A 17,128-nucleotide genomic window follows, 5' to 3' on the forward strand; every position below is an offset into this window, starting at 1 on the left:
TCCAACAATATTTAAAAGAATCTTATTACTTGTTTCATTTTCAATTCCTTCCTTTCGGGTCAAAAACGCGGGCTGCTGGTGGGGCTGAATGCGTATCCGCTTTGGGACTTGAAGGATTTTCTGTTCTGACCTTCCTGAGCACGAGAGGCGTAATTTCATTATAGTTCTATGATTCATAGTATCATTTTCTATTTGATACCTTTGAATTCCATATTCGAAGTTGCGATCGAATCGATTACTTGAAAGAGAGTGTTAACATAAAATTCTTATCACTATTAGTCTTTTATCTCATTTCAGCAATTTACACACAAACTATTAATTTTTTATCACTGAAAGAGAGTGTTAACTCCTTTCGCATCTCAATAATTAGTAGAAAGAGTTACAATAAGATATAATCATTTGATAGTAATCAAATTCTCATACTTTCAGTATTTTTTACTCTTGCAAATTGAAAAATAACTATTAGAGTTGTTGATCGCCCGATGTCAGAAAACCCTTGATCCGGTCCACCATCTCTCCAAGAACAACAATATTAAGCTTTAAACTGTAGAGAAAATACGAATTATTTAGAAAATAAAAAAATTAATTATATAAACATATTAAGTGGTGAGTAAGGGTTGTTGGAAAAAACGCACCCGTCATTCTCAATATGAATGACCATCATGTTAATAAGTTTGACATCGTTCACATATTTTCTCTCACCCTCTACACCGGTCATAACTCCACCAACGTCTTAAATAAATATCAAATAGAAAAATGTACACAAATCACACGTTTTAGTGATATTTTATCATAATTACAAAACAAAAATTAACTTGTGTACATGCCATAAATTATACACTTACCAACCAAAAAAGGATGATGAGAAGAGTATCCCATAATTTCCCTAAAAGGGACCAACTTAATACCATATAATGGTATTGCATCACAAAAAGAGGGTAAGACAGTAGTTCTATCTTGAAAAAACAACCGAAATTGATGCGATGTTGTGCGATACAACCGACAGTCGTTGCTAACTCCAAAGTATGTAAAAATATACACAGTTCCCTCTGATATCAATGATTGAAACACAGATATCAGATCCTCACCTACAGAAGCATGCATAGTTGTTTCCTATTTTTTCACAAAGCAAAAAATTTAATTATTCACTTTCTACACACCCTACAAATAAGGTCCAACTAAATAAACAAACAAAATTTATAAAAAATATTTCGTTCAATAGTTATAATCGAATAAATTAAAAATATGATTTAAATCTAAAATATTAAGTATCAAGCATTAATAACGGATTTATATTCACCCAAAAGGAAGAATATACATATAATGAATTCAAATATTTAATACTTTAATTGTTTTTTATTATTATTTTTTAACCATAGATATTAGAAAGGAAAAATGTGCGATGACAATCATGCATGAACATTAAGTGTTATGTAGAAGAGGGTCAAGATTAATGACAATCATGAATATGCGTTAGTAATGCCTTTATATATTTTTCTCTCAATCATGTATAACAAAATTTATAATTTTATATAACTATTTATGAGAATTTGGTTAAGAATCCCCCAAATCCCCCTCTTTACTGGCCGAATACCCCTCACTCCTTGGAGCCCTTGTTTCTCTTTTCCCTTATAATTCCCCATGTCCGACAGTCAAACTTTTTAATTTTTTTTCCTGGTGTACATTTTTTTTAAAGGAAGAGTTAGTTTTATATTTTTCACATATATTTTGTTCTTTTCTATACATATGCGTGCCAGCACAAATTCGGCATACTCACCCACTAATTCTTTATCAATTTTCGTAAATTAATTATGTAATTCGTAAATAATCATGACCCTTTTTTCTCGTTTTTTAACATATTTATTTCCTTTAAAAAAAGAAAAAAAAATTTTTCCAATTCTTAGACTTTGAAATTTTTGGCTGATTTTAGATTGATCTCCTAACCTATTCAATAGTACTAATACTAAATGATTGATCCGCTAAAATTCTACCCGCTAAATTTTTTAAACATTTCTGCAAACTTTTCAATATTTCTTTCTTATCAAAAAAGATTATTAAAAAGTGTTTTGGCTAATTTGTTATTAATTCATTTTATACTTATAACTAACTACCCTTTCAAATTTTTTTTTCATTTAGTTGGATTTCTAATAAAAAGTTAATTAAAACTATCCAAATTTTTTAAGTAAATACTTATTCTCAGTCAAATAAAACTGTAAAATATTCATTTATTTAGAATCAGGGAGTAACATATAATCTTTTAGATTTTATAAGACAATAAAAAGAAAAATACGAATAAAGATAAATTAGATAATTGAACATTAAAAATTCTTAGAACTAATTATATATTTGCATATAAATTAAAATATTTTCTTTTTTAGATGATGTGTGTGAATATTAATATCTATTTGACTTATAGTGTAAGTTAAAATATTTAAAAAAAATAGCTAATAAAAAATACTAAAATATTGTAGAATTTAACCTAAATAATAGTACAAACTATTTGAACGTACAAACTAAAAATGTTTTACATGATAACTGCATACTAATTAAACACTTAACTTCATAGAAAATAAAAATTGAAAAAACCTTATACTAACATTCTTTTCCAATTTTTTTTGTGTATAATCTTTTTTTCGCCTTAACTTTTATATTGTTTTTGTTATTGTTGTATATATACATATTTTGTCCCTCTCCATCAACGTATTCTTAAACCTTTTAAAATCTCGAATGGTCAAACTCAAAAGAGAGTGATAAATATAGATTAATTCCTAAATATGTCTCTAAAATATTTTTAATCAAAGAATTTAATTTTTAATAAATTTTAATTATTAAATTAGTTTTAAATTTTTATGTTATTAAACATATCAATTTTAATGTCAAATTTTGATAATAGTTAGACAAATTAATCTCTGTCATTATTTAATAAAAAACATAACAGCTTTTAAAAAATTTTAAATTTTCATATTCATCTCTTTATATAACTACAATCTTCACGTTGACTTGTGTAGTAAAATAAAAGTTTGTAAATTGATTTGGTGTTTCAAATTTTTAGAGGACTAAAGTACATCTTTTAATTTTAGTGTTACCCTTTCAGTGATGTTTAACAACAATGTTAAAATTTGGTGTGTTTCTTTGTATGTGAGACCACAAATTTAATTTGAGGATCGAATTTATGACTTTTAATTTTTTTTTTAAACATACAAATTTCAGGGTCAAATTTTTTTTAATACAAATCTTACTCTTAGATTTATATTTTGGTATTAAAAAAATTTTACATGTGTAGTTTGAATCATCTAATTTGTTTTAAGATAAAAAAAAAGTTATCTTAACACAAATTGAACCTTTCAATTTGTGCATTATGAAATGTAATTTTTAATTAGATTTGTCTACAAATTTTATTATTATTCAAATTTGATGGTCTAATTTGTTATTTAAAGTTAAAAAAAAACTCATATCAGAAAAAAATATACCAATTTATCATTACATTAAATTACATACAATCTTTTTCTATTTCCAAAAAAGATTAACCGATGGTCTCAAGAAAAGCATAAAACTGTTGAGATTGAAATTGTAATAATTATGAGAGTGAGGATCATACAAATATGGGACTACGTGTATAAAAACAGAGAAATAATTGTGTGGATGAATAAATTAGAAGTACTTGCTCATCCATCAACACCATTTCAATGGAGCTATTGGATTTGGAGTCTTTGAATTTTGGTAAAGACCAGAGTCTGATTACTCTGACATGAATCTTCCAGTTCTCTTTTGGCGGTGCAATCATCTCTAACAAATCATATTGTCTATCCATTTTTTCTCTAGAGAAAAAAATAAGAGCAAACATAAATTGTAGCAAGTATGTATGGTAACAGTATAAGACCATACTTCCTAGGCTTTTATAGCAACTAAGAAGAGGTATATTTTTTAGGTAAATCATTTTAAAATTAGACTGCATCCAAAATCATATTTTTTTTCATAATCCAAAAGAAGAAAAAATCTATCTTGATAATTTAAAAAATGAAAAAAGATTTGAATTAAAAATACAACTCTTATTCTATATCATAAATACTATCAATTCAAAATATACCTAGTAAAAAAAGATATGAAAATAAGAGCTGAATCCATGTCTTCCTGTAATTAAAAATATATATATATATATATACGTGTATAATAATACTCTTAATATGTACCAGAAAAATCTATAATTTCATTGCTGTTTTCTAAACCAGGCATCATACGTAGCAAATTTAAGAGAGTTTTATCCTAATCATATGCCTTTTTTATGAGCTTAAATTATTAGAAAAATTAATTTTATAACATAGTATCATATTTTCTATAATTTAAAAATTGAGGCATTGATTTTTATTGACTCCAAAAAAATATTGCAACATAAGACAAATAAAAAAATATATATAAGATTTAGACAAAATAAAAAAAATTACATGAAAAGACGTATTAAAAATATGATCAACTGTATGATAAAATTAATTATATATAGGTCGCATGTAATTTGGGATTAGGATTTTAAATTACATATATTAATGAATTAGTTTAGAGACTTACCATGATTACAACCAAGGTTCTGTGAATAGGAATAGGACCCAATGAAAAATCCATTGGGAAGCTGTTGTTAGGACTGGGCATGTTTGTGTGCAAGTATTTCAAGTAATTGGTTTTTTCTGTGTAATCTGAAACACAAAACACAAAACACACAAGTTGAGATGAATAATCAAATAATCATCTACAAATTTTACAAAAACACAAAGCAGCAGCAGGACAACAGAGCCAGAACCCAAAAATCAAATAATCGTTCAACGATTTCAACAACCGAAGAATAGGTGCACACCAAAGCCACTGACCTTCGAGACAATGACGCCGAGACGACGGCGACAAGACCACCGCGAGCAGGAAGAATCCGACTGAGGATGGGCGCTGAGTGAGGAAGAAGACATCGAACAGGGGATTTGACTTGGAAAACACCGACAGTACAAAGACAGACTCCTCGGACAGCCACGGACGGCAGCAACCGGTCACTCCATTCAGTGGCGGTGGAGGCTAGCTAGGGTTTTCCCTTTTTGTTTTTCTTTGAATGAAGGAATGAATGAAAGTAACAAAAGAGAGGAGGGAGACCAGCAAACAGTAACGTGTCTAACTTTTTTTGTTTTCTTTTGTTTTCTTTATTTATTCTAATTTATAAAAGTAAGAAAAGAGAGGAGGGAGTAACTTGTCTAACTCTTTTTGTTTTCTTTTGTTTTCTTTATTTATTCTAATTTATAAAAGTAACATTAGAGAGGAGGGAGACCAGCAGTAACGTGTTACTCCCTCTTTGTTCTACTTTATTTTTTTTATTTATTCTAATTTATAAAGAGACTACCTGATGATTGATTAAATTTTCTACATATATTTTGGTAAACAAAGAGATTGATTAAAAAAAGTTCTTATTTCTGATCATTGAATATATTCCATCTATTCTAAAATAATTGTTGCTTTAATTTTAACTTTTAGATTTATTAAAAAATTAAAATATTCATTTTAAATGAAGGGAATAAAAGCTGTACTTATTTTAAAACTAAAGAATTATACGATAATAATAATAACAATGATGCTGAATGAGCAAAAGATTTCAATAATGCATGATTTATTCCCAAGTTCTCAAAGTGGTAATCATATCCATGTGAGAGAGGGATTTCCAATGAAAGGTTCAATACATTCTGAAACCGAGTATGCTGTTCATAGTTGAATCTCACTCAACTCTCATTGCAATTGCCAACATATTATCACCAACACTAATATTACATTTATTTCTTCAACGGACTTTCATTTTTTTATATAAGTACTCAAATACTACTACTAATAATAAGTATTTATTAAAAGAAAACACACTCAAATCTTGGATTAAATAAACAAATATACAAAACAACTCTTGTATCAAGTTCTAAGAGATAAATTAATGTTAACACAAATTTTGAAAAATAAACTACTCATATATGGTAGATCCTAATCACTCTCAAACAACCATACTTCATTCAAGTAATAGTTTAAATAAATTATTCTCATATATTATAAATCGAACTGTGTAAAGGCGTGATGATTTAGTCCTCCATCACAACCCACTTTCCTTTCTTGGATTTGGATGAAACTGACTCCTCTCCAACTTCTTCAATATGTTTCTTAGCTCCGAGAATCTTAGAATTATGTTTCTCATCAACTGCAGGTGATGGAGTTAGCTCACTCTCACAAGCCTGGGATACGCCATCATGTACCAAAAAATATAAGAATAATAATATTTTATTTACTATGTAAAAACTAAGAACATTATTGTAACAATTTAAATTGGAAATCATTTGACACAAACCTTAGAAGTGTCGTATGGACCAGTAGACAAACTCAATAGTTCAGAATTTTCATGGGACAAAAGGCCCTACAAAATAATTGATTCAATAAAAAGACATCATCAAAATCTGGTTGATATGTTTTTGCAATACTAAAACAAAATAGAAAGTTATTAGCCAAAGGGAGTTACAAGGTCAGGATTGTATTTATCCAGGAAAGCAGAGACCAGAGAATTCTCATTAGTCATTCTCAGCACATGAATCACATATGGTTCATAAGAGTTCAGATTCCTCATCTTGAGTTGTACTTTGAAGATGAACTTAATATCCCTAAGCTTATTAATCTCTTCGGGACAGGAATTTTTCTCAACACCCTTCAAATTTAGCGGAAAAAAGTTCATTCATGCTCTCATAAATAATAAAAATTAAGGTATAGTACAAATCAATTAACACAAAAAAATGAATATGACATTAAACCTTAGTCACACAAGACTGCCTAAGGTCATTAGCAGAAACTCCAAGAAACTTTGCAGCTTCTCCATCGAACAAAACAAAAGAGGCAGCATCGGTGTGGTCTATCACCCTTATGTGGATGTCGTACCTATTATTCACCAGAAAATATACAATCCACGAACAACACACTACATAAATTATACCAATAGTCAGAGTGTCTATACTATATTATTATTGAATTGGATGCAAATAATTTTTTAATGGCTTATCCAAGAGTCTCCATCCCACACAGTAGAATAGTTTAAAATAATCCTTATGTTAAAGAAGTATCGTGAGTCATACCTTGGATCATAGAACCCGTAGTCTCTAATGCAATTGGGACAGAAATATCTTTTCTCAAGTTCCCTTAAGCCACGACGACACTTCTTACATCCTTTGTACCACCAACCAAACTCGGTGTCAACTTCTTTAATCGTTCCGGCTGTAACAAATACAGTATCCTAAAATTGATGGATGCAATGGTACAACACAACAATTGAGATTATGATCTAACAAACATTAGAACTAATATAATAAAAAAAAGGAAGAGTAATAAAGAAAGAAATTTACCTGATTATGCTCCTTTATCTCGGCAATTGTTTTGTAGACTGACAGACGCAAAAAATCTTCCTCAACTGAAATAGGTTGATCATAGACCAGCGGCATTATGCCTTGTCTGTCAACAGGATCCAATTTGTTCACCCTTGCATTTTTAAATCAGAATTTATGAAATTTGCTAATAGTTAAATAATCAAAAGCCTTGTATAAATATTATGCTGACCACACTACTGATCTATACACTTTACCTCGTAAAGAAATTCCTGGCAGCTGAAAACTCAACATTGATAAACAGTTTTGAATTGTAGTTTGTGTTGGAAACACCCATGACCCCTACAAAAAGACATAACAAATTAAAGAAAATACCAGAAGCATATGATGACACAAAACATGCATTCAAATAGCAGTAAAATAAACAAACCACTATAAAATTTCATCTTGCCCATTTGGAGAATAACCACATAGGTAAGACACGGGTGTTCCTCCAGATATTTGAGCAAATGAAAAGCAAAAGACTGCCACAACGTTACCCTTAATTTCTGTCCACCCCTATAAGAAATAGCAATTATTGTAGAGTAAAGATAGGCACAAAATTCCAAAATAAGATTTTAAAACAAAAGCCACTATCAAAAAGATATTAAGTATTACTCAAGATCATCAAGTTCTATGGTGATATAACTTGACGGCTTCCCGTCCCGGGTGAATTCGACCAAGTTACCCTTTGAGGCAAGCTGACCTATCACATCTACAAAATAAAGGCACCAATATTTCCATTAACAAAACTCTATCTGCTCAGATATTTCTCCAAAAATGACACATTTTTTTTCCAAAGTTTCATCCATGTTGAAATCAGATTTTTTTAATTTTCTTAAAAATAAAAATATAAAAGACTGTTAATAAATAGTTAGGGCCTAGAAATCGAAGTTCGTGAAAAAACAAAAAATAAATAGGTTAGTACTCCTTACCAATGATATCATTAAGGGTATTAATTCTTTAGTTGCTATATATATGAAATCTGTATTTTGATGTGTTAAAATAAAACGCATAATAATAGAAATCAAAGCCAATAACAATTATGTAATAAATATAAACAATCAGATTGATAAATATAAACAATCAGATTAATAAATACAAAGTCAATAAATAATACAATTTTTTTAGTCCTATACCTATAACAAAAATAACGCATCAGCCAATTTAAATGACATATATTGAATATAGTCATATTATGTAATAAAATTAGATTGATAAATTATTTTGCCTAAAAAAAATTATATTTCCCCAATGAAATTTTTTAATACAGAATTTAAATAAAAATAGGACACATTAATTTTTAAAGTACTATTTAATTGTTATAGGACATTATAAGGATAATACAGAAAATTAAATAAATTTTTTTATTAAACAAAATTTAAATGAAACAATATTTAATTGAGTTAGAAATTATATTATTTCTTAATATAAAATTATAGCAAGAGAATAATTGTTATAGGAAGGGAATAATAAAAAAATTCTTCCTTAATATAATTTCTTAATGAAACAAATTTTAAAAATAAGACATGCTCCGTCATAATATATTATATTATATTATGTAAAAATTTTCAATCAATTCAAAGGATACAAAGCTAACATTCACGGCAAAAGCCCAAAATAAACCTAACTCTTTTTCATGGGTAATAACTAATTTCTCATGGGTTAGACCCTATAAGCTCTTGGAGTGTATATTTGGTTAGAAGATAAAAAGAGAAGCAAATTTTACTAAAATAAATTTCACGAAAATTATATGAATCTATAATACTTGAGACTTGAGAGGAATAGCAACAACCATCAATTGAATCCATATCTGGCCACTATATGCTTATAATAAAAAAGATAGCAAATGGTGTAAAATAATATATAAGATTAAAAAATTAGACCTCAAAAAATTAAACAACACATGCATTATAGATTAATCTAACAAATAGGTTAGTACTCCTTATCAACGATACCTTTAAGGGTACTAATTATTTAGTTGCTATATATATGAAATCTGTATTTAGATGTGTTAAAATAAAATGCATAATAATAGAAAACAAATTAAGCCAATAACAATTATGTAATAAATATAAACAATCAGATTGATAAATATAAACAATCAGATCAATAAATACAAAGCCAATAAATAATACATTTTTTTTAGTTCTATACCTATACCCATAACAAAAAATGACGCATAAGCCAATTCAAATGACATACATTAAAATATAGATATATTATGTAATAAAATCAGATTGAAAAATTATTTTGCCTAAAAAAATTATATTTTCTTAATGAAATTTTTTAATACAGAATTTAAATAAAAATAAGACACATTAATTTTTAAAATAATATTTAATTATTATAGGACATTATAAGGATAATACATAAAATTATATAATTTTTTTATTAAACAAAATTTAAATGAAACAATATTTAACTGAGTTAGAAATTATATTATTTCTTAATATAAAATTACAGCAAGGGAATAATTGTTACAGGAAGGGAATAATAAAAAATTCTTTCTTAATATAATTTCTTAATGAAATAAATTTTAAAAATAAGACATGCTCCGTCATAATATATTATATTATATTATGTAAAAATTTTCAATCAATTCAAAGGATACAAAACTAACATTTACGGCAAAAGCCCAAAATAAAGCTCAACTCTTTTCCATGGGTAATAACTAATTTTTCATGAGTTAGACCCTATAAACTCTTGGGGTGTATATTTGGTTAGAAGATAAAAAGATAAGCAAATTTTACTTAAATAAATTTCACGAAAATTATATGAATCTATAATACTTGAGACTTGAGAGGAATATCAACAACTATCAATTGAATCCATATATGGCCACTACATGCTCATAATAAAAAAGACAGCAAATGGTGCAAAACAATATATAGAATTAAAAAATTAGACCTCAAAAAATTACACAACACATGCATTATAGATTAATTTAACAAAGTACTTACCAACTAAATAACCATCATCTCTAGACTCTGATTGAATTGTTTTGAACAGAACAAAATTGAATCCGTTCTATGGAAATGAAGAATCTTGTACCGGACGTACAATCGTGTCCTCTTGAAGTGGATTCTAAATTCGTGTCTAGTAGGCTTGAACTTGATGGTATTCAAAGCAACTCCAAAATTAGTAACCACGTACACGTTGCCCTCAGCGAGTAAGCTCTCGAAGATAGGAACAAATATGTCTTTTACAGTGCATTGAATTGTATCCCCCTAAATGCATTAATGTTATAGAGTCATAGATAAATGAGGTTTATTGCTCAGTCATTACCAAAATAAATCTAAAATGCAAAGAGAAAATTTTACCTCTTCATCAAGGATAACCATCTCAATAGGTGCCTTCATCCCAAATTTTGCAAATTGAGAAACGGTCCAAAGCCTAATGATACGTACTTTGAGCTTCCACACCTTATGCGCTGGACCAGCATTGATACACTTGATGAGATCATACCTAAAAATCAAGGACCTCATATTTAGTGAAAGATAAAAAAAAATTATTGTGAAACAATCCACATGGCACATGAACCCACCTAGCTGCCATTGCTACCTGTCACTACAAAATTACTCAAATATTATGAATTTCTGTATAGAGAAAGAGTAAGTGTGGTGATCACCTATGCTATACTTATAGAGAGTCATAGCACTGTTCAGCCCCAGTATTGGTAAGGATTGCAAGAATCTTTACGTTTCTATCAAAATCCAATTAAAAAAAAGGAAAATTTTTGAACTATTCAGGATTAAAGAATCTGAATAATATCAATAAAATAATTATCAAAATTAGGATAGAAATTAACTGCCAACATTTATTGTGTTCCATTGAGTTTAATTCTGAAAAATCAAAATAAGAAGCAATATATGCTGAAGAGAAAATCACCATATTTACATACACTAATTAGGTATGGTAAATCAGAAGAAGTTTCAAAAAGGCATGAAATTATTTTATTTTTGTATGTTGTCAAATAATTTTATATCATAGATATTGACATTTCAAGAGGTACAGAATAAAGGGGGTAAGAGAATTAAATTTGATATATAGCACCAATTTTTTGTTTCTTAATCTGATATAATTCCCAAAAAATTTGTTAAGAGTACCTTCAATATGACCAAAGATTGTGTTGAGAGCATAGTATCATATTTTCTATAAATTAAAATCTGAGGCATTGATTTTCATTGACTCCTAGAAAAAAATATTGCAACATAAGACAAATTACAAAAAAATATAAGATTTAGACAAAATTCAAAAAATTACGTGAAAAGAGGTATTAAAAATAGGATCAATTGTATGATAAAATTAATTATATATGGGTCGCATGCAATTTGGGATTAGGATTTTAAATTACATATATTAATGAATTAGTTTAGAGAATCACCATGATTACAACCAAGGTTCTAAGAACAGGGGAAGGACCCAATGAAGGATCCATTGGCAAGCTGCTGTTAGGACTGGGCATGTTTGTGTGCAAGTGTTCCAAGTAATTGATTTTTTTCTGTGTAATCTGAAACACAAAATACAAAACACACAACCCTGAATAATCAAATAATCATCTACAAATTTTATAAAAACACAAAGCAGCAGCAGTACAACAGACCCAGAACCCAAAATCATTCAATAATTTGTTGATTTTAGAACAGAGATTCAGAGAATAAAATGAAAATCGAAGAACAGGTGCACACCAAAATCACTGACCTTCGAGACAATGATGCCGAGACGATGGCGACAAGACGACCGCGAGCAGGAAGAATCCGACGGAGGATGGGCGCCGAGTGAGAAAGAAGACATCGAACAGGAGATTTGACTTGGAAAACAGCGATAATACAAAGAGAGACTCCTCGGACAGCCACGGACGGCGGCAACTGGTCACTCCGTTCGGCGGCGGTGGAGGCTAGCTAGGGTTTTCCCTTTTTGTTTTTCTTTGAATGAAGAAATGAATGAAAGTAACAAAAGAGAAGAGGGAGACCAAGAAGCAGCAACACATTATTCCTTTCACCCTTCGAAACGACGTCACTTTAGGCAAACGCGCTGGATACCGGTCCGATCCAATTAGTTGGATTATAAGTTAATGTATTATAAATTAATGTTAATTCATATGTAATATATAAACAAATTTAATTAGAATAAATAATAATTTATTTATTTTATTTTAGACTTTATAAATAAAAAGACTAATTCACTAATATAATAAATTATATGAATTATATTAATTATAATAAATTATATTAATTATATTAATATTTAAATATATAATCAAATCAAATCAAATCAATTAAATCGGAAACACTCTCTGAAGCATGCCACGTCGGCTTCATCATTAAGTGCAGACATCCGGTTTTTATATAATAGAATAGATTATATCTATTATCTATTATATTTTTTTAATTTTACAACCAAAATGTATCACATGTCACTCTCTCATTGCAATAGAAATTAAATCTTTTCTTTCAAAATTAAGAAATTTTCCTTTTCTCTTTATTAATTTCACAATCAAAATGTGCCACATCTATTATATCTCTCTAATTTTACAACCAAAATGTACCATATGTTACTCTCTCATTGCAATAGGAATCAAATCTTTCCTTCCAAAATTAAGGAAGTTCCCTCTTCTCTTTACTAATTTTACAACCAAAATGTGTCACATGTCACTCTCTCATTGTAATTGAAATTAAATATTTCCCTCCAAAATTAAAGAATTCTTCCCTCCTCCTTACTAATTTTACAACCAAAATGTGCCACAAATCACTCCCTCATTGCAATTGAAATCAAATCTTTCCCTCCAAAATTAAAGAGTTCTCTCCTCCTCTCTCTTCCTTTCTCTATTTCTCTCATTCCTTCAACCGCTCTATCTATTTTATATATCATTATCAATATCAATGACTAATTATTAATTTGACAATCAAAATGTGCAACATGACATTCTTTAATTGCATTAAAATTAAAATTGAAATTGAAATATACCTATATTATGTATCATATATTACTATCTAATTTAATAATCAAATGTGTCATATGACACTCTCTTATTAAAATTAAGAAAAATATTTTTTTTTCAAAATTAATAAACTTCCTTCTTAAATTTTTTTATCTACCTCTCTCCATTTTTCTATTTTTTTCTACTATTTTTACTCTATATATAATTTATATTTTATATTAGTAATTTGACAAATCAAAATATGTCATTCGATATTTTTTACAATTAAAATAAAATTTTTTCTTCTAAAATTAACAAACTCTCACTCTCATTCTTCATCTTTATCTTTCTTTATCTTTTCTCTCATTCTCTATTTTTTTTCTATCTTTCTCTTCTACAGAAAACAAAATTAACAAAATAATATAATTTAAATAAAAAATATTATTATTATTGTTATTATATACATAGTTTTTTAGTTTTTTATTTATTTTTAAATTTTCACCGGTTATCTTTTTAATTTATATTTTTATTTTTCTTCTTTCAAATATTTATTACATATAATTTAGAAAAAATAATAATGTCATAATTAAAAGTTAGAATCAAGATTCAATTATTTTAAAAAAATTAATTTTGAGTTAATTTTATAACTATTAGTATAATTTTTTATACTAACATCTAATTATATTTTTATATACACAGGAAGAAAAAATATTATTTTTAAATAGAAAATATAATTAACTAATTATTTCTTTTTGTGCAGCAGATTTAACAGTTAATACCTAATTAAATGTAAAAGTATACACGTTAAATTGTTTTAAATTTTAGATAACGAATGTTAAAATTAATTATTAATAAAAAATTAGACTTCTTCATATAAAGATAACAAATAAAAATATTATTGTTTGATTTTTTATCTACAAGTATCTTGTTCTTCTTAGTCAGAGACTTTTGTCAACCTACGACTTTTTTTTTGTAAAATTAGTTTGATTTTATAAATCTTTTGTGCCATGCATAATCTATACTGTCAGAACAGAGTAGACTGTAGTTTTAAAAAATTTATATTACCGTAATATTATTACGGGTAAAAATACTAGTTGAAAAATAATTTTGTGTTTGATTTTAAGAATAAGATAAGATAAAATACTGAAAATAAGATACAAAAATAAAGACACAAAAATTAGTGTTTTTGTATTTTGTTTAGTGTAAGACCCAGAACCTTTGAAAAGTCTTTTTATGATCAAGTCTCAAATCATATAATTATTTATAGCCTTAATTTCAGAAATTATTTTATTAAAGATAATTAAGGCAAGTTTTGATTTATTGAATTTGAGATAAGTTATGATTATTATCCAATTTTATAATTATTGAATTATTTTCTATATTTAAACCACAAAGTTGGTGGTTGTGAAATAATAAGGATTTTTATATGATTTTGGACTAAATAATTAATATTTTAGAATATTGATACTCCTGTTTTGAGAAAATAAAGGATTTAATTATATTATTTCTAATTATTTGATTTGGACAATTTATTGAAAATAATTTGTAAAAATGAGGAGCAAATAGTATTTTCTATACACAATTAGTATTGGATTTAATTGAGTTTCAATTACTATATTATTCCCAATTTTATGTGAAGTTACTATAATGCGCCTTACCCTAATTTTGGCATACCATTTCCCCCAATCCCCCTTCATGTTGCGCAGCCTCAAAACCCCTTTCTTCACTGTCCTTGCTGCGCAGCCCCTATGCTGAACCCTCACACACATTGTTCTTTGAGAAACCAATGAAGAAAAAGAAAGGGGTAGAGGGGAGGGGTTCCACGGAAGCAGAATGGGGAAGGAGGCCACTGCCCAATCTCCGCCACCATTGCCCTCACCACCGTCGCACGAGGAGCTTCCATGGCCACGGCTATCAAGCTCGCAGGTGGAAGAAGCAGGGATGACGCGAGGGAGAAAGGGAGCCATCGCGCTCTGCCGCCGCGAGCCCCGTCGCACCCTGCGCCGCCGAGGGTTCCGTCCTTGTCAGATCCATCACCGTCCAGCCATCGCCGTACTTCTCACGCCGCTGACTAGCTCGCCGCCGCTGCTATGGTGTTCGCGCCGCCACTTCTGTCCTTGCCGTCATCGTCACCATCGGTGGAAGAGAGAGAGAGAGAGCTCACGTCGGAGACTGGAGAGACGTGGTCTGAGTTGCTGCTGCCTCCGTCGTGACTGGTCCGTCGGCGCCACTGCTGGGGTTGTCGCTAGCCTACGCACCACCGCTGTGCTCCTTGTTGCAATGCCGCCACTGTGTGCCGGCGAGAGGGAAGCCGCCGGGTCGTACAGAGGAGAGGAGGCATAACCACGCCCAGCCACCACCGTTTCTACCGCCAAGAAACCCCGCTGTGCCTCTGGTTGCCGGGAAACGGTATGGTTGCTGCGGGAGGTCACCGCCGGAGCTGCTGCTCCACTCTGCCGGTAAGGGTTTTAATTGAGGTTTCTGCCTTTTTGGATTTCGAGAGGGTTTTAATGCTGCGTGGTTTTTATAGTAGATCCTCCGGAGCTTCTGGCCATCGCCGGAGCTGTTGCCCGGCCTGTTCGAAATCGCAGCTACTTTGTTTCGCTAGTTTAGTAAGTATTTATGTTTCGAAAAGCCTCGCGTTAGTATTCTGTTGTGTTCGGTTAATGAATATGAGTTTTGATAACGTGGGGTCGAGGCCTGATTATTGTATGTTGCGATTAGGGTTGCCATGGTTATTGCGAAAGTGGCTGGGAGCTGAGGTTTAGGTTGCCATCAGTTCGGGTTGAGGCGGAAAGGACTTGATGAGGCGTTTGGGTTATGGAATTACGTTTTGAGGTAGGGGCGCTTTCCGAAAACTATATTTTGTATATTGGAATTATTACATATGGGTACTGATGTGAGGATGTGTATTTGGTGATTGTATCAGTCCTATGTATTGTTTGGTTGTTTTGTATGATTATGGGTGTTTGTTTGACTCGACTGTTATGTGACTTTGTGAAACGAAATGCTTTTGAAATTGATTCTTTTAAAGCTTTGAGATCGAGTTGGATCTGTTGAAAATTAATTTGTATTGAATGGATTTTCTTGAGAATGTGTAAAATAGGATACACTCTTGATTTCAGCCTGGCTGGCTTTAAATGATATGGTTTTTGATAAACGATTGTTGCTGAACCGTTTCTTTGAAATTTTAGAAATGAGTTTATTCGGCTGATAAAGATTTGATTTTTGAAAAGGTTTCCTTGAAATATAGAATTGAGATGACTGTTGGATTTGGCTTGCCTTGAACTGACTTTGGATTTTGGGCTGTTGAAAAGGATTTTGGAATGGTTTAGTTGGGACCCGAACCGGGTGGCAAAGTCCAAGTTTTAGGGGAGGTGCTGCCAAAATTTCTATAAAATTCGAGTCTTTATTGAAATGTTGTCTGGAAAATGATGAGTTAAATACTTTTACAATTTTATTTGAATTATCGAGAAAAGGATGATTCATGCTTTTGAAATGAATTATTAAAGAGAAAATTGTGATTTAGTCTTGCTTCTTAAGAAAGGCATTGTATCTCTTTCAGGAGAAAGTTATTTAGATGAAACTTGTGTTTTAAAGCTGTTTGAATGCGAAAAGGGTTTATGCCTTTGAATTTGACTTAGGGTTTCAATTAAAGAAGTTTTAATGATTTTGAAAGGACCTGAATGTCTATTGACAAGTTTCATTTTGAAATGTTTTGAGAAAGGTTTGAAGTACTCTTTGAATTCTGAATTCTTGCAAGACTAAGGCAATTTTGAACAGTTGAAATGCT

General features: G+C 29.7%; 2 protein-coding genes across 2 annotated transcripts; both read right to left on the bottom strand.

Moving 5' to 3' along the window:
* Nucleotides 1–462: 462 nt before the first annotated feature.
* On the bottom strand, nt 463–1,104 carry LOC148580541 (uncharacterized). The gene is made up of 3 exons (XM_088492262.1): nt 846–1,104; nt 636–732; nt 463–544 (listed from the first exon to the last, which is right to left on the bottom strand). Exons 1-3 carry the CDS (start codon nt 1,102–1,104, stop codon nt 463–465), a joined length of 438 nt encoding a protein of 145 aa, XP_088348388.1.
* Nucleotides 1,105–6,077: 4,973 nt separating this feature from the next.
* LOC110267760 (uncharacterized) lies at nt 6,078–8,082 on the bottom strand. The gene is made up of 9 exons (XM_021113559.2): nt 8,031–8,082; nt 7,804–7,931; nt 7,631–7,715; nt 7,395–7,527; nt 7,128–7,285; nt 6,810–6,933; nt 6,524–6,706; nt 6,356–6,421; nt 6,078–6,242 (listed from the first exon to the last, which is right to left on the bottom strand). Exons 2-9 carry the CDS (start codon nt 7,826–7,828, stop codon nt 6,093–6,095), a joined length of 924 nt encoding a protein of 307 aa, XP_020969218.1. The 5' UTR covers nt 7,829–7,931; nt 8,031–8,082; the 3' UTR covers nt 6,078–6,092.
* Between the last annotated feature and the right edge of the window lie 9,046 nt (nt 8,083–17,128).

Source organism: Arachis ipaensis, chromosome B10, assembly GCF_059453495.1.
Source record: "Arachis ipaensis isolate K30076 ecotype BB chromosome B10, ASM5945349v1, whole genome shotgun sequence".
NCBI lineage: Eukaryota > Viridiplantae > Streptophyta > Magnoliopsida > Fabales > Fabaceae > Arachis > Arachis ipaensis.